Here is a 25,856-nt window from a genome sequence, read left to right as displayed (position 1 = left end):
TTGGTGGAAAGGGTGAGCAACTTCAAGTTCAGAGGATCTAACTTAGGCCCAACACATTGATGCAATTACCAAGAAGGCATGCCAGCAGTTCTATTTTTTTAAGACTTTGAGATTTGGTATCTTATCAAAATTTCTACAGACAGACGGTGACAAGCCTGGCTCCATCTCCGCCTGGCATAGAGGTTTCAATGTATAGTACTGAAAGAAGCCACAGAGGGTTACAGATTCAGCCAGCTCCATGAGACCATAAGACATAGGAGAATAGCCAGGCAGCTAATTAAACTCCTCCTCACCTCTGTTCTAAAGGGACTAAAGGGAAGCTATGCACGCTGGTCTTAGACTCCTCCACTATAGAAAACATCCTCTTCAAATCCACCCTATTTGGCCTTTCAGTGTTCAATAACTTTCCATGGGATTCCCCCAACATTCTTCTGTCATAGGTGCAAATCTCCCCACCACTGAGGTCACCTTCAAGAGAACTTACCTCACGAAGCTGACATCCATTATTAAGGACCTTCGCCTTTCCTCGTTATTACCGTTGGGAAGGAAATACAGGAGCCCGAAGACTCACTTGCAGCATTTTATGAACAGTTTCTTCCCCTCTGCCATCAGATTTCTGAACAGTCCATTGAACCATGAATATTATCTTCTGATTCCTCTTTTGCAATATTTACTTACTTTTGTTACATAGTAATTTTTATGCTTTGTACTGTACTGCTGTGCAAAACAACACATTTTACAACACGTCAGTGACAATAACCCCGATTCTTATTCTGTCTCCTCCTTGTGAAATGGTTATATTACTCTTCAATTATTCAATAAATCAACTGCGGTTCCGTGCTCAGAGAGACAGATGCTCATCAGCAGGAATTACACCGGTCAGGATAGAAGCAGAGCTATGAACTCTGACCCTTCACCCTTAAACTTTACTTCCACAGCTCAGGCTAGGAAAACTATCGCCCAATGTGACAAAAACAGATGGAAGAAGCCAGACACTATAGTCAGAAAAGGAGACAGGGACACAGACCGAGAGTAAGTGTATGACATTTATATATAGAGACAGACCTAGGGAGAAATGAGCAGAAGGAAGGACAAAGAATGAGAGCAAGGGGGGGGGGAAGGAGGTAGAGAGGGGGAGACAGAGAAGAGAGAGAGGTAAAGGAAGAGAGAATTAAAGAGACAGTAACAGAGACTTAGACAGATACTCTGCTGGCAGGTGATTACAGTTAGGTGTCTTCCTGCAGCCCTTTCTGCCTCAAAGTCCTGAGACAGAGCCTGGAGTCGGGTTAGTCTTGCTCGGGGGGAAATGGCAACAATTTGTCTCTTGGCCCCTCCATGGCCTACCGAGTAACCCGGGATGGTGTGGGCAGCTTTCTGCTGCTGCTCATAGCAAACATTACAGAAAAACAGAGCAATGCCCCAACTCCCCTGGCTGTTTCACTAGAATTAATGAGGAAATATCCCAGAGGACCATGCTGGAGCCATTAAACCAGCGCTACTGATCCCAGTGGAACAGCTCATGATTCTGATTGGAGATAACAATTAATTGGAAAGGACGATCCTGGCATGTGGAAATATTGGCCTCTTGGGACCAGCTCAAATAGACTTGGCTCGCATGGACAGGTTGGGCCAAAGGGTCTGTTTCCATACATAACTCATTCCGTACAGAAATAAGGAAGGATATAAAAAGCGTGGATTTGGACAGGCTGTTCTTTGGCAAAGATGTTGTTGGTAAGTTGGAGGCCCTGAAAGGAGAAATTTTGAGAGTACGGAGTTTGTATGTTCCTGTCAGGATTAAAAGTAAACATGCTATGTCGTTCAAACTTTCCTGGAGGAGATGTAACATGCTCGATGAGTTGTGAGAATCCCTGGTCCATGACCACTCAAAATAGAGATAGAACTAATGAGATGGCGATGAGATCTTCGAGTTTTTTTTTATCAGGATCGCACAGAAGCAGTGTGGCACCTGCCAAATAACTGACCTCTGCCACCACACTGAGTACATCCAGCCCCACCCGTCACACCCCGCGTCAGCCTCCTCAAATCCCACAGCTCACATGGAATCAAGTCATCCATTAAAGAGAGAAGAATAGGAGGCAGCCAGTCTTGTTCCATGTTAAGTGGGACTGCAAATTCAGAAACCAAGGTGCTAGGGGGCTTGGGTGTCTTTGTGCAGAACTCCTTAAAGTTTAACTTGCAGAATGAGTCAGTAGTAAGCAAGGCAAATGCAAAGGACTAGAATATAAAAGCAAGGATATAATGCTGAGGCTTTATAAGGTCTTGCTTAGACCACACGGAGTATTGTGAGCAGTTTTTGGCCCCTTAGCTAAGACAGAATGTGCAGGCAATGAAAGTATGAGGAGTGTTTGATGGCTCTAGGCCTGAACTCATGGAAGTTTAGAAGAAGGAGTAGTCTCACTGAAGCCAATGGAATATTGAAAGGCCTAGACAGAGCAGACATGGATAGAAAGTTTCCTATAGTAGAAGAGACCAGGACCAACAGGTACAGCTTCAAAATACAAGGACATCCCTTTAGAACAAAGATGAGGAGGAATTTCTTTAGCCAGTGGATGGTGAATCCATTGAATTCATTACCACAGACAGCTGTGGCGGCCAAATCACTGGGTATATTAAAGCAGAGGTTGATAGATTCTTGATTAGTAAGGGCATCAAAAGTTATGGGGAGAAGATAGAAGAATGAGGTTGAGAGGGATAAATGAATAAGCAATGATGGAATTACAGAATAGACTCAATGGGCCAAATGGCCTAATTCTGCTCCTATGTCTTATGGGCTTGATACAATCACCTCTCACTTGTCCACATCTCAATAAGTATAGGCTCAATTTGCTCAACATTTTCTCAGGAGTACTGGAGAATCCACAACCCTCTGGGGTAGCGAATTCTGAAGATTTACAACCCTGTCTGCAGAAGAACACCTTGCCATCTCAGACCTAAATGGCTGAATTCTTACTGATTTGAGACGGATCACCCTCAGGAAACAGCACCTCACATAAAAGACAATATTCCATTTATTTCTGTACCCATCAAATAGTTTTTAATAACTTCTCTCCGTTGTCCTGAATCCCTTGACTGTTCTAGATATTTTGAGTCTGAAGTCCCTGTTTCTCCCTGGATTCAAACTGCCACAGTTCCTTTGCCACTGACCAGTTGATAACTGGCAAGAAGCCTCCATCACTACTTTGACCTCAGCCCTCCCTCACACCGTTTGATTGAGGATCAGCCAGTGTAAATTTTGTGATCACGCTAACACCTCCATTTGATCCCAAGATGTACAACCAGACCTTCCACTTGGTCAGAATTCTGGAACTCCCTGTCCTGCCAATGGCCCCTTTTCCCCAATCCTTCAATGGCACCTTTCCTCTTTTCGTCATAATGGCTTCTCTCTTCTTACCCACAATGTTCCCTTTCCTACTCTCCCCAAATGGTCCTTCTCTCATTTTTCCTGAATATTACCTCTCCTCTTTTCCCTGAATGTCCCCCCTCCCCTTTTCCCTGAACGTCCCCTCTCCCACTTTTTCCTGAATGTCCCCTCTCCCACTTTTCCCTGAACGTCCCCCTCCCCTTTTCTCTGAACGTCCCCTCTCCCCTTTTCCCTGAACATCCCCTCTCCCACTTTTTCCTGAATGTCCCCTCTCCCACTTTTCCCTGAACGTCCCCTCTCCCCTTTTCCCTGAACGTCCCCCTCCCACTTTTTCCTGAATGTCCCCCTTCCACTTTTCCCTGAATGTCTCCCTCCCCTTTTCCCTGAACGTCCCCTCTCCACTTTTCCCTGAACGTCTCATTTTTCCCTAAGACAGATATTTACAGACTTCAAATGGGGCCTGTTCTCCATTAACTGCTTTTCATTCTTGGTCCCATCTATTGATCACTCTCCGTAAAAACTTCCCTTCCCTGCCCCTTTGCATTCCTAATCCCCCTCACCCCACCCACACCCCCCTCCCCTTCCCCTTGCTGGCTGCACACTCTCTCCCCCAGTGTCTGCCTCTGGAGAATCCTCATGGCCACAATTATAAAAAAGAATGAACGTCTGCAAACTCAGCTGCTGGCCTGGTTTCTAATCCCCAATAGGGCCAGTGTCTTGTGACACTCTGTCACGTGTATAAAACCTGTGGTATACAAAAAAGGAAGGACATTTATCTGTGTCAGTAACGGGGAGGAGGAGGGAGTCTGTCCAGTCAGGCTGCTGTCAATGAGGGATGAGGGAATGAGAAAGTGAGGTGGGGCGGGGTGAGAAAGACACAGAAAGGAAGCTTCGAGAGGAGACTGAGAAGAGGAAGGGAGAGAGAAAATGGGGAAGGGGCAATGAGAGGGGTGAAAAAAGATAAAAAGTTGGGAGGCAAGAGGAGAGACTGGGGGCAGGATGAGAGGTTGAGGGCAGGAAGAAAGAGGGGCAAGAGGATATGGTGGGTGTAGGATGAAATACTGGGTGCCGAAGGGGAGGGGGTGGGAGAAGAGGGGATTCAGAAGGAGAGAGGGGGAGAGAGATGCTGAAACTGACACTGACATTTGAGTATATCAAGATTGTCATGTATGATGGAAGGAATGTTGAGACAGGGGCTGTTACATGTCACTGCTCAAAGGCAAACCTGAACACCTGAGATTCAGCAGATATTACAGGATCTTTAGTTCACAAACCTACACTGACTGACCGTAAAAATTCCTCACACTCCCCAACACTGACAATTGACGTTATACATCCTGTCACCAGTCCATCACACACAGGAGAGGTAACAGTCGTGCCAGCTTTTCAAATTCTTCCAAATACACCAGCAGAATAGGTGAACCGATACCTTTCCCAGGCTGTTATCCTGAGCAGTCAGTCAGCTACACTGCGCAGGCCTGACACTAGATCCTGAAACTGACACCATGCACCAGGCTCTGCTGTTAGCTGAGAGCACCAGGTGAACCGAGGAAGCCTCTCCGGGCCGTGGATGTGACACCATCCAGGACATCTTCAAAAGGCAGTGCCTCAGGAGAGTGACGTCCATTGTGAGGGGGGCCTCACCATCCAGGACATGCCCTCTTCTCGTTACTGCCATCAGGGAGCAGGGGTTACAGGCGCCTGAGGGCACACACTCAATGTTTTATGAACAAATTCTTCCCCTCTACCACTGGGTTTTTGAACAGTCCATGAACTGATGAACACTACTTCGCTACACCAGGTTTGCACCACTTCATTTTTATTGTAACGTGCCACAAGACAACAAATTTCACAACTTAAGCCAGAGACAATAAAGCAGATTCTGATGCTGACACAGCATAGGATGGATATGGTGCAGGAAAGGTTCACAAGGGTGATGCAGGAGGGCTTGAATTATAAGAAGAGACTGGATAGGCTGGACTGTTTTCCCTGGAGTAAAGGAGGCTGAGAGGTGATCTTACAGAGGTTTATAAAATCATGAGGGGGCTATACAAGGTGGATAGTCACAGTCATTTTATCCAGGATCATTGTCACTATGTGTTCTGTCGTATGATGTAGGAGATCATGGTCCTTCCATGACCATGCCTGTTCTTGCCAACTTTTCTACAGAAGTGGTTCACCATTGTCTTTACAAGACGGGTGACAGATACTCTTCAGAGATCGTCAATAACCAGGACTTGTGATGTGACACCAACTACTTGTACAACCACCCACCACCTGCTCCCATGGCTTCACATGACCCTGATCAGGGGTTGGGGGGGGCAAAGCAGGTGCTACACCTTGCCCAAGGGTGACCTGCAGGCTGGCGAAGGGAAGGAGAACCCTACATCTCCTCTGGTAGAGACATATCGCCACCCTGCCACCCTGGGTAAGGGAGCCCAATGCACTGGGGCACAAGTTTAAATTGAGAGGGTAGGGTAGAAACAAAGGGTGAGTATTTCTCACAGAGGGTGGTGGGATATGGAACAAGCTGTCAGAGGATGCAGAGGTACGGAAACAAAGTTTAAATTACATCGAGATAGGTAGATGGATAGGAAAGGTTTAGAGGGTTATTGGTCAAATACAGGGAGATGAGACTAGCTCATGTAGGCACCTTGGTCAGCATGGACAAAGTGGGCTGAACAGGCTGCTTCTGTCCTATTTAGCTCTATGACTTCAAAGCCTCCTCGAGAAAGTGTAATTCACTGCCTCTCTCTACCCAGTACAAACAGAGCTGAACCCTCATTCTACGGGAGATTAAAGGGCACGAGGGGCTTACTGAAACCATCAACTGGACTCCAGTGGCAGGAGCCACACCAAACCCAGATATGTCACAAGTGTAGGGAGTGTGGGGGAGGGAGGGAACTCACAGGAAGAGCCACACACATCACAGAGAGCTGTGGCTCCAAGCACGGTGCCATGTGTAATCACGCTCACTCAGGAGCAGATGCTGTCCAGGTAGTATCACAAGCAGCAACTGAGGCCAATTTATCATCTCCCCAAATTCAGGGTTACTGCTCCATAACCAAGTGCAGGAACTCAGTCGTGTACCCCTCTCTCTCATCCAGTGGTCAGTCGGGTTGAAGGTCGATGGAGTAGAGCACACACATGGGTGCAAAAAAGGACACAAACTGAGCACCTTCAGTCAGAAATCTAAGTTCACAACCCACATCAGCCTCCTTCTGTCCTCTAAACCTCTCTGCAGAAACCAGTCCCACGCCAACTCAAATCTCTCCACACGGCAGCAAGAAGTAGCCAAGGACACTGAATGCAGTAAGAGATTTCACCCCAGGGAGTGTTGCCATTCCTATTAAACAATATTTGTCCCGCTGCTCATAGACACTTAGCGTAGGTTCCATTCAGTCAACTTGGACCAGACATTAAACCGTCCAAAAATGAATAACCATATTTGTATTCAGAAATGAGGTGGAAACAGAGGTAATTGGAGATCAAAGAAAAAGCTGAAGTCATACCGTGCCAAATGGAGGAATAGTTGTTGAAAAGCACCATTCCACACTGGGATATCGCTCCAGGTTTTCCACCGGGTATTGCTCTGGATGCAACGATCATTGTCAGTCATCATCCCCTCATCAAGTTCAGATGTAGGGATTTCCACTGAAGATTGCACACGTCCATTTGCAAATTATGAATCAAGCCAACCCACATACTCAATCGTCCAAATGGCCTAATTCTGCTCTAAATCTTACAGTCGTGTACAATGAGACCCAAACAACTGGCTGTATCAGTGACAAGCGAGACAAATACCATATAGTACCCATCTCCATCAATACTCAGCACTTTTACTATTTTCAAGACTCTACCATTAACGTCCTATGATCCCCACTGACCAGAAACTTAACTGGATCAGCTACATAAATACCCTGGCTACAAGTGAAAGTCACAGGCCATGTACCCTGCGGCAAATAACTCACCTCCTGACACTCCAAAACTTCTCTGTCATCTACTAGGCATAAGGTAGTCCCATCAAATTGAACCATATCCACCATCTGCAGTAGATCAGGGACAGTATGCTGGTAGATTCGATCTGTCTAACCCAGGGTGTCCTTGTATTGTCCCACCAATGATCAGCAAATTCCACTGCCTCCTCACATCTGACCTCCTCACTAGGACTGGGTATTGTTTTACACCAAACTTGGAATGTTCTTCCTGAGTGACTCTCTGTTGTGTTTCTGATATTACACTTCACGACTTAAACAAATACTCAATGGCTTCTTGGCAATTTCCATTTTGTGATCAGCTTGCTCTTGGCCTGCTAACCCCTCCCCTCCTTCACTTCCAGCAACAAGCAGTGCTTCGCTGGCCAATCTTTACATCCCATAATTCATCATCAACACTTCCTATTGTCAGGTGCCAAGTACCTCATTTCTAGATCTCTCTGGGTTTCCTGGAAGAGTTGCCCCCGATTCCATCACCCCCAGAGGCTCTTCTGAAGCAGGGGTTCCCAACCTTTTTTGTCATGGATCCCTACCATCAACCAAGGGATCTATGGACCCCTCTTCTAATGAGCCTGGAAAGTGTCACCTTAAGCAAAGGGGCATTCCAGGACTCCAGCACTCAGCGTCTGAGGTCAGTAATGGCCGTATCAGCTTTCTTCCCTACCACCCGACCCACTGGCACAGATAAAATCAAATCTCCATCCTTGGTTCAAATTCATTCCGGACATCTCATTGTTCCTGCTGTCAAGCCCTCTCGGAAAAAAGAGTTTTCTAATTTCCACTAAATAACAATTCAACTCTGATCCAAGGATATAATGATTTTACAAAGGAAAGGTTGAAGGGGCACAGGTGCAGAACAATATAGTGTGTTAAATTATGCAATATCAAACATCAAGCTGTTTATTGCAACAAACATGCAGCATCCACAACAAGTTAACTATTTATAGGATCAGTAACATTGAAAGAACTTTTGCCAGACCCTTCATTGAGATGTGGGTGGGTAAAAATGGATGCTAAACCAAAGAAAAAAATATACGGGGGAAACCAAAGGCATAGCTGAATATTTGCCTTTTAAGGAAGGACTTATAGGAAGAGAGAAGAAACAAGGTGAGAGATGGAGAATCTGGAGAAGCAAATTCCAGCACTTGGATTCATGGAAGTTTCCTGCCAGGCTGCTGAGGGTGGGGAGATGAAAATCTCAGATGATTAGGATGCCAAAGCTTGAGGGATGAGGTGGATGGAGACGTAGGACTGAAAGTGATCAGGTGAACTGAGTGGCTGAGCTTCCACTACACTGCCTAGGCAGGGTCTGGAGTGGCCGGGCACATCTGGAGAGGAGCTGTGTTGCAAGACAAGTCAGGCTGGAGCAACCACAGCCCTATCCAGTGACTTGGTCATTTCATTGAAATGCACGCACAAAAAAAGTGAGAAATAAAAATAAAAACAGGTTAATTGGGATGGACAAGAATACAATTACCAAATCTCAAGTGAGAAGAGAAAGGGAAAGTGGAAGCAGGTGAGAACAAAGTCTTCATAAAAGCAATTAACAGCAGCGATGAACTGCTGCAGAAAATGGTTAAACCGTTGCAGAGATGAACCCTCTGTGAGGTGTTCTAGTTTACTCTGGTGAAGGTTATCAGGGATGAGTCTGAAATATACGGTGTGAGATTGCCACAGAACAACCTGGGATGAGCTAGAATTCCAGAGAACTTTCCTCTACAGAAGCAGAAGTGAAACAATTCATAACCCCAGCCATTAGTGAATTGATTTACTTTTTACGGATTTAACCGCCAAGATTTCCTCAAACCCAAACCATAGTCAAGACTCAGGACTCCAGGCTGTGGAATTGCACCGGAGAACCTCTGGGTCTGTGCCCAGGGCCAGTGAGCAAGGCTTGGGGAAATAGTACCCCGTCCAGTTAGGAATACAACTAATACCCAGGATGGAAAGAAGAGAAATTCCTTCTGTGAATCAAGGTGTGCATTGCAATGCTGAGAATCCTCAATACAAATGACAAACAATGGCAAACGAAGGGTCTCCTGTGTGAGGCTGGTGCATTTGCCCTGTCCCACTGAGTCCTCAGACCTACTCTGGAGTGAAATGCAGATTCACAAGAGGCTCCTGTCTGCTCCCCCTTTCTCTGTCTATCACTGTTTGCCTCTCTCAGCTCCAACTGGACGTGAGTCACTTGGCTCAGCTCCCCTTTTCCATTCTTTTTCTTGCTCACCCACTCATTATTTCCCCTCCTCTATTTTCCTTGAATTCCATGGCCACAAACCTCTGGCTCTTACATCTCCCCCTCCCTTCTGCTCTCTTTCTGTATGACCCCATCCTTCCCACTCCCACTCTCCCCCCTTTTCCCTCATTCCCACACTCCCCATCCTTTCTCAGTGTTTCACTCCATCCACCACTCCGGCCTTTGCTGCATCACTCCATCTCTCTCCACAATTCTCACTCCCTCCCTCCCTCACTACTCTCTGCCACTCTATCACGCTCACTTTCCCAGTCCCCTCATCTTCCCCATTAGCCTCTCTGTCGCATTATTTCTTTCAAACCTTCCTTTCACCCCTTCCCTCTCTCCTTCCTTCCCTTTTTACTCTTTCTCACTCTCCATCTTCCCCCTCGCCGTTCCATCTCTTCCTCTGCCGGACTTTATCCCACTTTCTCCCACTCACCCCATGTTTAACTCCAGCAGTCGCTTCCTCTCCCTCCGTTTCCGCGAGTCCCGCCGCTCCGGTTCCTTGCGCCTGTTGCTTGAGTTGGGATTCGGCTCCTCCCGGCTGCCCGCCTCTGCCACCGGCTGCCCGCTGTCGGTCCCCGGGCTCCGAGTCGCCGCTCCGCTCGCTGACTGCATCAGAACAAAGTAACTAACGGGTCTTCGGATTCAGCTCGCTGCTGCCGTCTGCGGGAGAGAGAAGGGGAATGGGAGGCAGAGACAGAATGGGACGAAGAGGGAGGGCCCGGGAGAGAGGGGAGAGACAGAGAGGAGGGGAGAGAGAGAGGGTGGGAGAAGGAGAGAAGAGGAGAGAGAGAAGGGAGGGGTAGAGAGAGGGGGAGAGAAGGGAGGGCTAGGGGAGAGAGAGAAGGGAGGGGTAGAGAGAGGGGGAGAGAAGGGAGGGCTAGGGGGAGAGAAGGGAGGGCTAGGGGAGAGAGAGTGGGAGAAGGAGAGGGGGAGAGAGAGAAGGGGGTAGAGAGAGGGGGAGAGAGAGAAGGGGGTAGAGAGAGGGGGAGAGAAGGGAGGGGGAGAGGGGGAGAGAGGGGAGAGGAGGGGGAGAGAGGGGTGGGAGAAGGGGAGAAGGAGAGAGGGGTGAGAGGAGAGGAGGGGAGGGAGGGGAGAGGGAGGAGGGGGAGGGGAGAGGGAGGAGGGGGAGGGGAGAGGGAGGAGGGGGAGGGGAGAGGGAGGAGGGGGAGGGGGAGGGGAGAGGGAGGAGGGGGAGGAGGGAGGGGAGAGGGAGGAGAGGGAGGAGGGGGAGAGGGAGGAGGGGGAGGAGGGAGGGGAGAGGGAGGAGAGGGAGGAGGAGGGGGAGGGAGGGAGGAGGAGGGGGGGAGGGGAGGGAGGGAGGAGGAGGGGGGGAGGGGAGGGAGGGGGAGGAGGAGGGGGGGGAGGGGAGGGAGGGGGAGGGGGAGGGGAGGGAGGGGGAGGGGGAGGGGAGGGAGGGGGGGAGGGGAGGGAGGGGGGGAGGGGAGGAGAGGGAGGGGGAGAGGGAGGGGGAGGGAGGGAGGAGGAGAGGGAGGGGGAGGGAGGGAGGAGGAGGGGGAGGGAGGGAGGAGGAGGGGGAGGAGAGGGAGGGGGAGGGAGGGAGGAGGAGGGGGAGGGAGGGAGGAGGAGGAGGGAGAGGAGGAGGAGGGGGAGAGGAGGAGGAGGAGGGGGAGGGGAGGAGGGGGAGGGGGAGGGGATAGGGAGGGAATGGAGTGGGAGGGAAAGGTGAAAGGGATAAGCTGGAGAAGGGAGAGGATAGGGAGGGAGAGAGGAGGGGAGAGGGAGAAGCAGGGGTGGGAGAGAGGGGGAGAGGAGTGGGAGGGAAAGGTGAAAGGGATAAGCTGGAGAAGGGAGAGGATAGGGAGGGAGAGAGGAGGGGAGAGGGAGAAGCAGGGGTGGGAGAGAGGGGGAGAGGAGTGGGAGGGAAAGGTGAAAGGGATAAGCTGGAGAAGGGAGAGGATAGGGAGGGAGAGAGGAGAGGAGAGGGAGAAGCAGGGGTGGGAGAGAGGGGGAGAGGAGTGGGAGGGAAAGGTGAAAGGGATAAGCTGGAGAAGGGAGAGGATAGGGAGGGAGAGAGGAGAGGAGAGGGAGAGAGGGGGAGAGGAGTGGGAGGGAGAGGGGGAGAGGAGTGGGAGGGGGAGGGGAGTGGGAGTAAGAGGGAAGAGAGGCGGGGAGAGGAGTGGGAGGGGGAGGGGAGTGGGAGTAAGAGGGAAGAGAGGCGGGAAGAGGTTGAGAGGGGAGGGGAGAAAGGGGAGGGAAGCAGTGGAGAGGGAGGGAAGTGGGAGAATGCAGAGGGGGGAGAGAGGACAGAGGGAGATGGATGGAGGGGGGTAGAGAGGGGACAAAGAGAGAGTGGGAGGGATGGGGTGCAAGGGAGTGAGGGGGAAAGAGTGTGAGGGAGGAAGGTGAGGGGAGGAAGGAGGAGGGAAGAGAGGGGAGGGGGAAAGGGGAGAAATAACTAAATGAAGGAATAGGGTGGGAGAGGGGAGGGAGGGGAAAGGGGTAAGAGGGGAAAAGGGGTAAGAAGGATGGTGAAGGGGAATGAGAGTAATAGAAGGGGAAGGCAAAGATGGAAGAGAAGAGAAGGGAGGGAGGGGGAGACAGATAGGGAGAGAGGGACAGAAAGAGGGGTCACAGGGGAGGGAGGGAGGGGTGAATGGGAGGGATGGGAAGTGAGAGGTCAGGAAAAGAGGGGTGGAGGGAGAGAGTGAGGACAAGGGGGTAGTAAGGGTGGAAGAAGAGAAGGTGGGTGAGGAAGGGAAGAAGAGAGGGTGTGAGGGTGAGGGAAGAAGAGGGATTTAGGGAGAAAGAGGGAGAGGGATTGAAAGGGGGAGAGGGAGCAGGAGGAGGGTTTGGAAAGGGAGAGAGGGAGGAGGAGAGGTGAGAGAGGGAAGGGAGAGGAGGGAGTGAGAGAGATGGGGAGGGGGAAGGAGGGTGAGAGAGTGGGAGGGTGATGGATGAGGGATCGAGGGAGAGAGATAACAGGGTGGTGAGTGGGATGGATGGGTAACGAGGGAGGAGGTGAGGGGGGTTGGGGAGTGAGATGGTGAGGAAAAGAGGGTGGAGGGGGCAAATAGGGAAAAAGAGGGTGAGAGGAGGAGGAGGAAGGAGAGGGTGGGAGAGAGAGGGAAGCTAAGGAGAGGGTGGGAGAGAGAGAGGGAAGGTAAGGAGGGAGGCTGGGGTGCAAGAAAGAGGGAAGAGGGATTTAGGGACAAAAGGGGGAGGGATTAGGAGTGGGGAGTGGGATGGATGGTGAGGAGACAGCGGGTGAGTGAAGGATAAAGAGCGAGAGAATCAGAGGGAGAGAGATGGAGGGACAGAGGGAGATGGAGAGAAGGGGAGAGGTTTCTAGAGTAAAGGGGAAGGAAGAAGAGTGGGTACAAAGGAGGGAGAGGGAGGGAAGAGAGGCAGAGTGAGGGAGGGAAGGAAAAGAGGGTGGAGGGAGATAGAGAGGAAAGGAGGGGATGTGTTGGGGGGAGGTGAGAGGAACAGGATGGTTTGGGAACCTTGGGATGCTGAGGCATCGCAAATTTAGTGCAAAAAAGAAAGGAAACACATGTAAGATCCTGGTAGTTGAAACCAGAAGGGACCTGTGGAAAATATAAAAAATAGGGAATGATGAGGTCTTTAAAAAGGGGTCATTAAATAAAAACACAAAATGCTGGCAGAACTCAGCAGGCCAGACAGCATCTATGGGAGGAGGTAGTGACGACGTTTCGGTCCGAAACCCTTCATCAGGAGTGAAGTATGGGATGGTCGAGGGGGGATAAGAAGTGGGGGGAGGGATGAAGTAGAGAGCTGGGAAGTGATAGGCTGAAGGGAAATGGGCTAGGGGGAAGGTGGAGAATTATGGGAAATAAAAGAGAAAGAAAGGTAGGACTGGGGGAGATTATAGTGAGGGGGGAAAAGAGAGAGAGAACCAGACTAAAATTATAGATAGGGATGGGGTAAGGGTATCAATGGAGTTCTGTGAGTTGAATGTTCATGCTGGCAGGTAGGAGGCTACCTAGGCGGGAGATAAGGTATTGCTCCATTGACCTGCGTGTGGCCTCATCTTGACGGTAGAGGAGGCCATGGACAGACATGTCAGAGTGAGAATGGTCTGTGGAACTGAAGTGTGTGGCCACAGGGAGATCCCGCCACTGCTGGAGGACCGAGCGCCAGTTTTCGACGAAACGGTCTCCCAGTCTGCGGCGGGTCTCCCCAATGTATAAATGGCCACATCGGGAGCACCGGATACAGTATATCACCCCAGTTGACTCGCAGGTGAAGTGGTCCTCACCTGAAAGGACTGTCTGGGGCCTGGGATGGTGGTGAGGGAAGAAGTGTGGGGGCAGGTGTAGCACTTCTTCCATTTGCAGGGATGAGTGCCCGGAGGGAGGTCGGTGGGGAAGGATGGGGGGGGGAGGGGGGAATGAATGGACAAGGGAGTCGTGTAGGGAGCGATCCCTGCCGAAAGCCGAGAATGGGGGGGGGGGGGAGGGTGAGTAGGATGTCAAAGCATTTTATATCTATGTTACAAACAAGAGGGTAACTGGGGAGACGGTAGGTAACCCTAGTAATTTCTGAGGTAGGGGCATGTTCGGCACAACTTTGTGGGGTGAAGAGCCTGTATTGTGCTGCAGGTTTTCTAGGTTCACTCATCAATAAAGGAGGGTTACATCCGGAGCCAAGGGAGGTGTATGAGGTAGAAAAAGAGCATCTCATCAGTTTTCATCAAGGAAAATGACACAGAGTTCAGTGAGATCTGAGAAGGATATGCTGATATCCTATGACACATTAATATCCAGAGGTTTTCAGAACATTAAGGTGGATAAGTCCCAGGGCCTGGTAGGATCCATCCCAGGTTCAATGTGGACAGGAAGAAAGGAGATCAATTGATATCTTTATATCTTCTTTAGTCACACAAGAGCCCAGTGGACAGGAGAACAGCCAACGTTGTTGCTCTTTTTAAGAAGGGCAAGAAACAAGCCAGGAATGTATAGGCCGGTGAGCCTTACATCATCTGTAGACAAGCTGTTGGAGAAGATTCTTAGGGGATAGGATCTACTCGAATCTGGAAGAGCGTAGACTTTTAGATAGTATGAGTCTGTGAGGCCATGATCTTGCCTTACAGACTCGATTGAATTTTTTTGTGGAGGTGACAGATGATTGATGATCAGGCAGTGGATGTTGGAAACATTACCTTTTGTAAAGGCTTCAATGAGGTCCCTCATGGTCGGCTGATCCGTAAGGCTGGCACATGGAATCCATGGCAACTTGGTAGATTGATTTGAAAATTGGCTTGGCAATAGACGACAGCATATAGTCGTGGAGGTTGTTATTCCAACTGCAGGTCTGTGACTAATGGTGTTCCACAAGGATCAGTGCTGTTATATATTTGTTATATATTGATTAAGTATATATGTGTGAGTATATATATACACACATATAGAAAGTATTCACACCCCCCCCCCCCCGGAAGTTTTCATGTTTTATTGTTTTACAGCATCAAATAACAATGGATTTAATTTGGCTTTTTTGACACTGATCAACAGAAAAAGACTCGTGTTAAAGTACAAACAGATCACTACAAATGATCTAAATTAATTACAAATATAAAACACAAAATAATTGATTGCATAAGTATTCACCTCCCTCCTCCCTTTTAATATGACGCATGAAATCATCACTGGTGCAGCCAATTGTTTTTAGAAGCAACATAATTAGATAAATGGAGATCTGTTTTTGGAGACTGTATACAGTTGAGGTGTTTCAATTGATTGTAGTAAAAATACACCTGTACCTGGAAGGCCCATCTGCTGGTGAGACAGTTTCCTGGTAAAAACAACACCAAGCAATTCCGCAAAAAGGTTATTGAAAAGCACAAGTCGGGAGATGGATACAAGAACATTTCCAAGTCACTGAATATCCCTTGGAGTACAGTTAAGCCAATTATCAAGAAGTGGAAAGAATATGGCACAGCTGTAAATCTGCCTAGAGCAGGCTGTCCTCAAAAACTGAGTGATCGTGCAAGAAGGGGACTAGTGAGGGAGGCCACTAAGAAACTCGTGACAACTCTGGAGGAGTTGAGAGATTCAGTGGCTGAGATGGGAGAGACTACGCATACAACAACTGTTGCCCGGGCGCTTTACCAGTCTCAGCTTTATGGGAGAGTGGCAAAGGGAAAGGTACTGTTGAAAAAAACTCACATGAAATCTCAGCTAGTTTGCCAGAAGGCATGTAGGAGACTCAGTGAGCTGCTGGGGTTCTATGGTCTGATAAAACCAAAATTGAGCTTTTTGGCCATCAGACTAAACATAATCAAAAACACACCATCCCTACCATGAAGCACAGTGGTGGCTGCATCATGCTGTGGGGACGCTTCACTGCAACAGGCCCTGGAAGGCTTGTGAAGGTAGAGAGTAAAATGAATGCAGCAAAATACAGGGAAATTCTAGAGGAAAACCTGATGCAGTCTGCAAGAGAACTGCAACTTGGAAGATTTGTTTTCCAGCAAGACAGTGACCCCAAGCATAAAGCCAAAGTTGCACAGGAATAGTTTAAACACAACAGTTAATGTCCTGGAGAGGCCGAGTCAGAGTCCAGACCTCAATCCAACTGAGAATGTTTGGCTGGACTTGAAAAGGGCTGTTCACTCACAACCCCTATGTAATCTGACAATTTGAGCAGTTTTGTAAAGAAGAATGGGGAAAAACTGCAGTAAAATATGTATTAACAAGCAGGCGTACCTAATAAAGTGGCCGCTGAGTGTGTCATGGTGACAGTGGCAGAGGGGCTGATCAGTAGGTTTTACAAATGACACAGAATTTGTCAGAGTTGTGAATAATGAGAAAGGTTCTCAAAGCATTCAGCAGGATATAAATCAGGTGGAAATGCAGATAGAGAAACGGCAGATAGAGTTTAACCTGGATAATCACCTTGGCAGGTCAAATATAAGAAGAATGTCAAGGCTCCTAGGAAGCATTTGTGGCAATTTGTGGCCCAAGTCAATTTCTTCCTGAAGATAGCAAGTAGAAGGGAATAAAGAAAGCATGTGACGTACTTGCTTTCATTCGTTGGGTTGTTGAGAATAAAAGTTGGGAATTACGTTGCAACTGTCTGAAACATGGGTTAGGCAACAGACGTCTGTTGTATGTGAGTGGGTGGGTGAGAAAGGCTGTTTCTGTTGGTATTGTTATGTCGTTGTTATGCTGGACACTGTGGGCACATTAATTTGGCGCCAGAATGTGACGACATTGCACGTCTGCCCCGGAATGTCTTGCTGTGATGGTTGTTAATGCAAATGGTTCGTTTCATTCCAGGCTTTGATGTCATTGAATCAGACCAGTCTGCAATATTCCAACTTGGGGTTCGGGTTCAGGTCTAAGTGTGTGTTTCTGGTCACCTCATCGCAGGAAGGAAGCACGGGGTTTGGAGAGGTGCTGAAGTGGTTCTGCAGCATGTCAGACAATATTAGCTATAAAGAAAGAGTGGACAAATTTGGATAGTTCTTTCTGGAGGGTCGGAGACTGAGGGGAGACCTAACATTATGAGAGGCAAAAAAATTGCAGGCAATCAGGGACCTTTTCCCAGGTTGAAAATCTCTGATACATTACTGCAAGAGGGGGGAAAGTTTAAAGGAAATGTTAATACGGAGAGTTGTAGGAGTTGCTGGAGGAAGTGATGGAAACATACTTAGCAAACACAAGGAAGTCTGCGGATGCTGGAAATCCAAGGCAGCGCAAACAAAATGCTGGAGGAGCTCAGCAGCCCCGGCAGCATCCCTGGAAAAGAGTAACGAGTCAACGTTTCAGCCGAGACCCTTCATCAGGACTCCTGAAGGGTCTTAGCCAGAAACATCGACTGTTCGCTGTTTTCCATAGATGCTGCCCGAGAAACAGACTTGATATCGGTGTTTAGTCAGACTCGTGAACCAACAAGTCACAAGCACCTGTGGGCAGACAGGGTTAGTTAGAGTTGCCATGGACAATACGGGCCACAGGGCCTGTTCCTGTGTTGCACTCTTTTATGTTCTGTAAGGAAAGGGAGGAGAGTTAGGGAAAAGAGAGGGGGCAGGAAGGAGGGAGAGGTGAGGGTGAGTGGAAGGAGAGGAGAAGAGAGGAAAATGGAGGAGTGAGAATAGGATGGGGAGATGGGGAGAAGAGGGTGAGGAGAGAGTGGTCAGGGTGAGGAAGGAGGGGACGGTGCAGGAAAAAGAGAGGGGAAAGATAAGGGGAGGTGGGAAACAGTAGGGAAGAGAGATGGAGTTGCGTAAGATAAAGGGTAGGGAAAATTGTGAAGTAGAGGGGCCAGAGGGACAGGGAAATAAGAAAAAGGAGGATTAGAGCATGGTTCTAAGAGGAAGAGAGCGGGAAGGAGAGAGGAAAGTTAAGGTGGAGACATAAAGGAAGAAATACATTGAGTGCGGAGAAGTGAATGATGGAAGAAAGGGGAGGGAGGAAGGTGGTGATGCAGGGCAGGAGAGAATGGGAGGGAATGAGAAAGAAGATCTGGGAGGGAGAGCGTGGGGAACATATGAAAGTTGCAGTAAGATAACGATAACCTGAGGCGGTGAGACCGCTGGAGACACCACTCTACTTACTACAGATGAGGTAGACCGCAACAGTGTGTACTCAAACCAGATGCGTCAGGCCTCTGCAGTGAGACTTTTCCAGAAACATAATGTCCGTGTAGCGGATGCTGGAATCAGATAAGGTAACAGAAACATGTGAAACATACCCAACAACTAAAGCTCTATTGTCATTACTAACTTCAAAATGCCATCAGTTGTCTGCTTGGAGTTTCAATTGACTTTCACACTTCTATTGTGAATGACGAGTGATCTTATGAGTAAGGAATTCAAGCATATACAATTTACAATAGGCAATATCTGTAACTGATAGGCCAATTCTGTATAAAAATAGCGGTTTTCTGTTCAGACATGAGAACAGTGTGGATGACAGGGCCCACGCTGTCTTCCTTGTGCACAGGTAGAATATAAAGTATTCTTGAGTCGTAAGGGTCTTGTGTTCTGGGCCCAGTTATTTTATCTATTTTGTTATTGGTGAGGGGGAGGGGGAGGTCGAGAGGAAAGGATTACAATTCCGATGAAGGAGCAGAGAATAGGAAGATGCAGAATGTGGGAGGCGGACTGGGTGGGGAGACTGTAGTGGGATGGAGACCGAGAGGAGCTGAAAAGAGAGAGCGAGAGACAAAATGAAAAGTGTCTCGAGATCAGTGAAGGGCAGAAGACAAAGAAATCTGAGGACAATTGAAGATACGGCACCGCGGTTAGCACCCTCATCCTGCCAAGTGCACTCAATCAGAGCAAACATGGCAGCTCGGAACTGGACATCGATGAGCCAGAAGCTGGGTTGTATCTCGACACATGACGTGACCTTGATGCGCATCCCTCACTCGACACACGGAAAAAGTGCACTGGCCATTCTAGCACCAATCCTGCAACTGGGAGAAATGGAAAAAGCTGGCAAGTTGCTCATGTCATACAGGAGTGTAAAGGGGGTTTCTTCTTTTTTCTTTGTTACTGTTGGGAAAGGGTTTCCTTTTGTTAACTAGCAGGAATGCTAATTTACTGATAACGAGAATGGTATTCCTTTGTAAACCAAATGGGGATTAATGTTCTTTCTTCTGAGTCTGTAAGCTTTTGTTGACGGGCTTTTGGGCAGATCGGCGCGAGGGGGTCGAGAGAGAGAGGACGCAATGCTGTAAGCTGAGCGAGGATCGGACCCCAAGCGGGGGTCCGAGGCCGGGAGGTACTCCGAGGAGGGGGGATGAAGCTAGATGTGCTTGGTTGACCACTCGGAGGGTCCTGAGCTGCGAGTCGAGGAGTTCGGAGGCGATCGAATGGTGGCCAGAAGACTTCAGTAATTGAGCTCCAACGGTTGTGCACGAAGTGGTTTGGACTTTGATAAGTTTGGCGCCTTTTCTTTTTTTCTTTTTATATATACTGTATCGTAATGAATCACTTAGTTATAGTAACCTTTATAAATTGTACTCATTTAATCGCTTATGGTGTACTGTCTGTTTTTGGGTGAGGCGGGGACATCACACAGCATCCACACCAGCTGATTACCCAGTTTGGCGGGGCCGAAGGCTGCTCCCCCTAGACGAGAACGAGCTGAGCAAGCCTGAGGCGACCCAGGGGGTTACACGAGGAATTTGCAGGGAGATGAAAATCACCCAATAAAGCCTTTATAATTATATTGGGCATAAGCAGGTGTTGACAAGCAAGTGAGCTCTGTAAACACTGATAACTGACTTTGTAAATGGATGTAATGAAATGGCAGCAACAATTATTTTGATATGAGTGTTGGAAAAGGAAAGAATATTGTGCAGAAGGTTTCAAGGAAACATCGTGAATCAGGAAGAGAAAACCACCACCTCTAGAACACCAAAAGGCTTTTTCCACTGAGGTGTGTTGGGTCTGCAACTAGAGGTCATGGGTTAAGGGTGAAAAGTTTAAGGGGAACGGGAGGGAAAACTTCTTCACTCAGAGGGTTGTGAGAATGTGCGGTGAGCTGCCCACACAAGAGGTGCATGCGAGCTCAATTTCAATGTTTAAGAGAAATTTAGATATGTACGTGGATGATAGGAGTACGTGGGCCTATGGTCCTGGTACAGGTCGATGGGAGTGGGCAGTTTAAATGGGCCAAAGGGCCTGTTTCATTGCTGCACTTTTCTATGACTCTAAATGACCAGGATCAAATGATTTACCTTTTAGCATTTAATAGGATTCAGTACAACGGTGCTTCAACTGTGGGCTTCTGAAGTTCCTTTAGTTCAGGAACCCCCTTTAAAATTACAAAGTTGCCCGCATTATTGCAAAGGCATCTATTTTGGCTGCACCATCTCTCTCTGACCACTTAATGACCTCTGACCCTGGAAAACCAGTAGGATTGGGGCACTTAATTCCCAAAACTAGGGAAGACTAAGGAAAATACAGGGGTCTATCTCAGGAAGTAAATGGAGGTGAGGAGGGAGAGAAATGGGAGAGGAAGACATGGGAAAGGGAGAGAGGATGCTGAGAGAGGAAAAGAGAGAGAGAGTGGGATGTGTGGGTAAATGGAAGGGGAGGAGGGAAATCTTAAATAACTTAGTGTTTTTGATTATTTTTCATAGACTAAAATCAGAAAGTCCACTTAAAGTGTTTAGAATCTAACATTTGACAATACTTTAGTTCATGAACAAGCTATTTATTCAAATCATCAATGGCATTTCTGCTCCACACAAACCTCCTCCCACCCCTCCCCATCATCAGCTCCTTCTGCTCCTAGTGAGTCAATCCAGCTTCCCTTCAACCCCATTGCCACTGATCAATTCAACTCCCCTCAAGAGTGCTTTCCATATTCCTGTCACTTTCTGGGAAAAAGGGAATTTGTACTGAATTCCTAATCGGACTTATTGGAAAGTGATTGAGATGGAATCGATAGAGGGCCAGAAAGCAGTGGATAAGGCCTTGCTTTGCCTTTTGCTCTGTTCTATTAATGGAAAAATCCTTTCAATGAATACCCTATTGAACCCTTTCATAACTTTACAGACCTAAATCATATCTCTAAAACCTCTTTCCACTAGAAATACATCAATGTTTTTTGATAAGTATAATGAGAAGTCTGCTAATTTATATGTTTCCACACTATCTTTCTGCAATACGAGGCCTTGAACTGTGCAGTGTTCTGGCACCAATCTGGTCTATTGTGCTTCTCTGACCTCTTCCAAAACTTCTTTTAATACATGCAGATGTAAACCCACCCAATCAGTGATTCATCCTCTTTAAATTTGATTAGATTATCAATTATCTCTCCCTATCAATGCAAAATACCTTCCCATCCTTTCAGGACACTTCTGATGACATGTCCACCATCCTGAGGCAAAGCCATTATTTAATTTCTCTGCTAGTCATCTGTTAGTCTATTACGTGCGGGCATTAAAAGCCTGTTCTGACCCTAATATTTTCCTGTGAATCAATGTGCCCGTGAAATACACAACTATTACTTATCATAAAACCTGAAAATTAGATTAATTACCTTCCCCTATAACCTGTCTCTTGCCTACACATTTTCTTAACAATATATGAGGCCATTTGGCCCATCAAGTTCATGCCAGCTCCTAACGTGAGAAAATCTGCAGATGTTGAAAATCCAAGTCAACACAGACTCAGCAGGCCAGGCAGCACCTATTGGAAAAGACTGGAGAAGAAGTGTTTACTCTTTTCCATAGATGCTGCCTGGCCTGCTGAGTTCCTCCAGCATCTTGTGGGTCTGTTGCTCCTAAGGCAGTGATCACATTTGTCCCATCAGCCTTGACCTTATTTCCCTACAATTTATTCTCTCTCAGCTGCCCATCGGCTCCCCTCACTGATCCATATTCAGGGGCAGCCTCCAGCGGCCAATTCGCGGACCAGCAACTGTGGGGATGTTGGTGAGCACTGGAGCTCCTGGTGGAAAACATGCAGTCGCGTGACCTGCCAAAGGGTCTCGGCCCGAAAGGTTGACTGGTTTTTGTTTACCATAGGTGCTGCCTGGCCTGCTGAGCTCCTGCAGCATTTTGTGTGTGGGTCACGTTGAGAATGTGATTCCTCAGACGAAAAGCGAGCCAGGTCGCTGTCGCTGTGAGCTCGCAGAACCAGCTGCTGTGCCACTCAGTGAACTAACCTTTCCACCATCGATTTATTGCTTTTGTTTGTCTCTACCTTTCATTCTTCATCTCTGCGTGAGTTCACAGCACTCTGTTCAATGGCTCGTTTGTCCTTCAGAATACAGTGCTAGCCATTTGAAAGTGTTTTTCCACTGGTACCCTTTTCCTGCGTCAACAGGGTCCTTATTGGTGATTATTTAAAATTTATTATTTTCAGGGATACGACACAGTAACTGGTCCTTCCGCCCCAACGAGCCCGCACCACCCCTGTGACCAATTAACCTGCTAAGATGTATCTTCGGAACGTGAGGAGCATTCGGACAGAACGCACACAGTCCTGGGGAGAATGCGGACTCCAGACAATGGCAGGAATGAATTATTTTGGTTTTGTTTTTATTGCCTCTGTTTTTGAATGAAAATATCCACTCTGATATTGTCCTCAGATTGGGTGTAACCAGAAGCTAGAACACCCTGATTCCACACTATAATGACGGGAGATCATTTTTCTACTCCTGCTATCAATGACCACTGTCTATTGGCTAGATGGACAATGTGTTGCTTTTACAAAGACTGTGGCTCTCTATCCATTTCATTATCAATGGTGCCTGTATAAAGCTTCATTTCCTGTGTATAATACCTTGCTCCACTTTGATTTTTACCTGCGATTAATCCGCAGCTTCCCTTATTTGCTCAGCTCACTTTAATTCTGAGCTGTCCTGGCCGCTTGTGCTTTGAAGTACGATCGCTGGCTTTGAGTCATGAACAAGCAGCTGCCATTCCAGTGTCCAACGCTGGGCTCGCCACCCTGTGGCTCCCACCACCTTCAACAACTGCTCTTTCCACACGGAGTCCACGCCCGAGGGGTAGTGGAGCAGATTTACAGAGGCTGTTGTAAGATCGGTGTCCAAGTCCTGCTGCTGTCCATAAGGAGTTTGCACGCTCTCCCTGTGACCATGTAGGTTTCCTCCGGGTGCTCTGGTTTCCTCCCACATTCAGAAGATGTACGGTTAGGGTTCATGAGTTGTGGGCGGGCTATGTTGACGCCAGAAGCTTGGTGACACTTGCGGGCTGCCCAGTACCATCCCCGCTGATTCGATGTGACTCATTTCCCCGTATGTTTCATTGTACGTGTGACAAATAAAGCTTATCTTAAATTCAGTTTTTTAGTCATTTCCCCGTCCTGCTGCACTATTTCAATACCAAGGGAGCAAACATGCTCCTACAGCACCTCACACTGGTTTGAATTCCATCAGTCCATGTACACGTAAGGTACAGTTGTGACAGATGACAGATAAGGTCTCTCTCTGATGTTCTTGTTCTTGTTATTGCACGGTTAAAGTAGGCAAGATCTTGTTGTTGGAGAAAGGAAAACATAACAACGTACCAGGAATCTGAAATAAAAACCACTCACCACCTCTGTGGAGAATTAGCACTTCAGGCTGAATCGGCAGGGGAAAGTTTAGAGAGAAATGGCTTAAAACCTGGTGGAAAGAGCACAAAAGCAAGGAGGCAGAAGAGTTCAAGAGTCTGGGTTGATGGTACCTCTAACATGGATGGTAGGGGTATGGAAGGCTGTGGTCCTGGTGCAGGTTGATGGGAATGGGCAGCTTAGATGGTTCAGCATGGGGTAGATGGGCCAAAGGGCCTGCTTCTGTGCTGTACTTTTCTATAACTGTGACTCTGACTAAGGGAAGATGGTTCAAGGCGACAGAGGCCGATAATAGGACAAGACACAAAAGGTTGGTCACAAAGACGTTTAAATAGATGAAGCAAAATTAATCTCTGAAGGAAAATACTATGAATGTTGAAAATCTGAAATTAAAATGCCATTGATGGTGAGAATTAATTGTAGAAAGCAAAGTCCAGAATGGAGAAAATGACCAGTGAAAAAAATGAGGTACTATATATTAACAAATGATGAAATGTCATCAACAGTTCCTCCCTTCACAGATGCTGTCCAACCAGCTGAGTATTATAGAATTGTACAGTGTGGAAACAGGCCATTCAGCCCGACATCAATGCCAATAATGGTGCTGTGGTTAGTGCAATGCCTTTCAGTACTAGCAATCTGGGTTCAATTCCCACCACTGCCTGTAAGGAGTTTGTATGTTCTCCCACAGTCCAAAGACTTTCTTAAAAGCTGTCAATAACTCAGCTTCAATCGCTTTCTCAGGCAGAGCATTCCAGGAACTCGCCGCTCTCTGGACAAAGTTGGCCCCTCTCGTAAACCCATGCCCTCTAGTTTTCTCTGTACTGTGATGGCGGCATTTCTTACAGACTATCCTTGCTATTCACCTTATAATTGGAATAAAACTCAAACATGCCTTCTCTTAACTTCCTCCGGGGTGGGGGGGGGGGGAATCTAAAGATGTGGCACGTCCAATTTCTCTTTTAAACTGCTCCATCCCACATAATGTTCTTCTGCACCCTCTCCGGCACTGCCACATCCTTCCCATACTTTGGTGACAGGAATTGCACACAGGAATCCAGCTGAGGTCTGACCAAGGTTTCATAAAGTTGACAAAATCTCCCTATTTCTGTATAGGGTGCCCTGACAAATGAAAGCCCGCATTCCACACGCCTTCCTAACCACATTGTAGAGCACGGAACCTCGTAGACAGTATCTGTGTTCCCACCCTCAAGTATCTATTAACCTATTCTTCAAGGTTGTCCTGTTCCTCAGACCCTTCTATCCATGGTGCATCATTCTAGCCTCATTAATATTCCCAAAATGCATCACCTCACATAGTTCTGAGGTAAACCTTATCTGATATTTCACTAAAACATGAGGAAAGGTTGAGCAAACTAGGGCTTTTCTCTGTGGAGTGAAAGAGGAGACTTGATAGAGATGATAGAAGTGGGCAGCAAGTACCTTTTGGTGGAAATGGCTCATACCAGGAGGCAAAACTTTAAAGTAATTGGAGGAAAGTATGAAGGGGGGATGTCAGTTAGGTTTTCTTTTAAACGCGGAGCGTGGTAAATGCTTGGATTGAAATACTAGGAGTGGAGGTAGAGGCAGATATGTTAGAGACATTTAAAAGACTCTTAGATAGGCACATGGATGAAAGAAAAATGGATGGTTGTGTATGTGAGGGAAGGGTTAGATTGATTTTAGTGTACGTTAAAAAGTCAGCACCAAATTATGGGCCATAGGTCTTGTACTGTTCTATGTTCTAAAACATTGAATACATATTTCTACATTACTTTCCACACTGTCCCCAACTCTGTGTCACCTGTGAACTTAGTGATCTGCCTCCCACATCAACATCCAAGTGTAACAACACAACTGAACTACTCTACTTATGGACCCCTGCACTAGACTGTCACCTAACCCTTCGCCATCTACAGGCTTACTTTATGTATAAATGCTTACAGTTCTGATTAAATTCATCCTCCCTGTTCTCGCCCCAAACATTGACTAGTATCTCCAGCACTAGCTGGGCCCAGCAAACAATATTTTTGAAGAAATTCTGAAAGGATGATAGAGGGGAAAAATAAATGCGTCATCTCACTTCCAGTTTAGGGGCAGTCTGCGAGCTTTTGCTAACATCCAGAATATTACTGTCCAGCGGCGCAGTCAGTTAGTTCCGCCCGCATGAAATATGGCGCAGAGCACGTGGCGGCCCACGGGCGGTGACGTCAT

General features: G+C 47.7%; 1 protein-coding gene across 4 annotated transcripts in view; it reads right to left on the bottom strand.

Moving 5' to 3' along the window:
* Positions 1 to 25,830, bottom strand: part of LOC132406099 (homer protein homolog 3-like) — a 45,901-nt gene extending 20,071 nt beyond the window's left edge. The window contains exons 1-3 of one of the 4 annotated variants that reach the window (XM_059991317.1): positions 25,726 to 25,830; positions 18,162 to 18,259; positions 10,053 to 10,279 (exon numbers count right to left, since the gene is read on the bottom strand). In XM_059991317.1, the coding sequence (XP_059847300.1) occupies positions 10,053 to 10,231 (179 nt within the window). In that variant the 5' untranslated portion in view covers positions 10,232 to 10,279; positions 18,162 to 18,259; positions 25,726 to 25,830. Of the gene's footprint in view, positions 1 to 10,052; positions 10,421 to 18,161; positions 18,260 to 18,845; positions 19,735 to 23,624; positions 23,695 to 25,725 lie in introns of those variants that run through there. The other 3 variants (XM_059991319.1, XM_059991318.1, XM_059991320.1) reach the window with 3 other exon arrangements.
* Between the last annotated feature and the right edge of the window lie 26 nt (positions 25,831 to 25,856).

This window comes from Hypanus sabinus, chromosome 16, assembly GCF_030144855.1.
Source record: "Hypanus sabinus isolate sHypSab1 chromosome 16, sHypSab1.hap1, whole genome shotgun sequence".
In the NCBI taxonomy this organism is placed as follows: domain Eukaryota; kingdom Metazoa; phylum Chordata; class Chondrichthyes; order Myliobatiformes; family Dasyatidae; genus Hypanus; species Hypanus sabinus.
The sequence above is the reverse complement of the archived record's forward strand: the minus strand, read 5'-3'. Positions and strand labels throughout refer to the sequence as shown.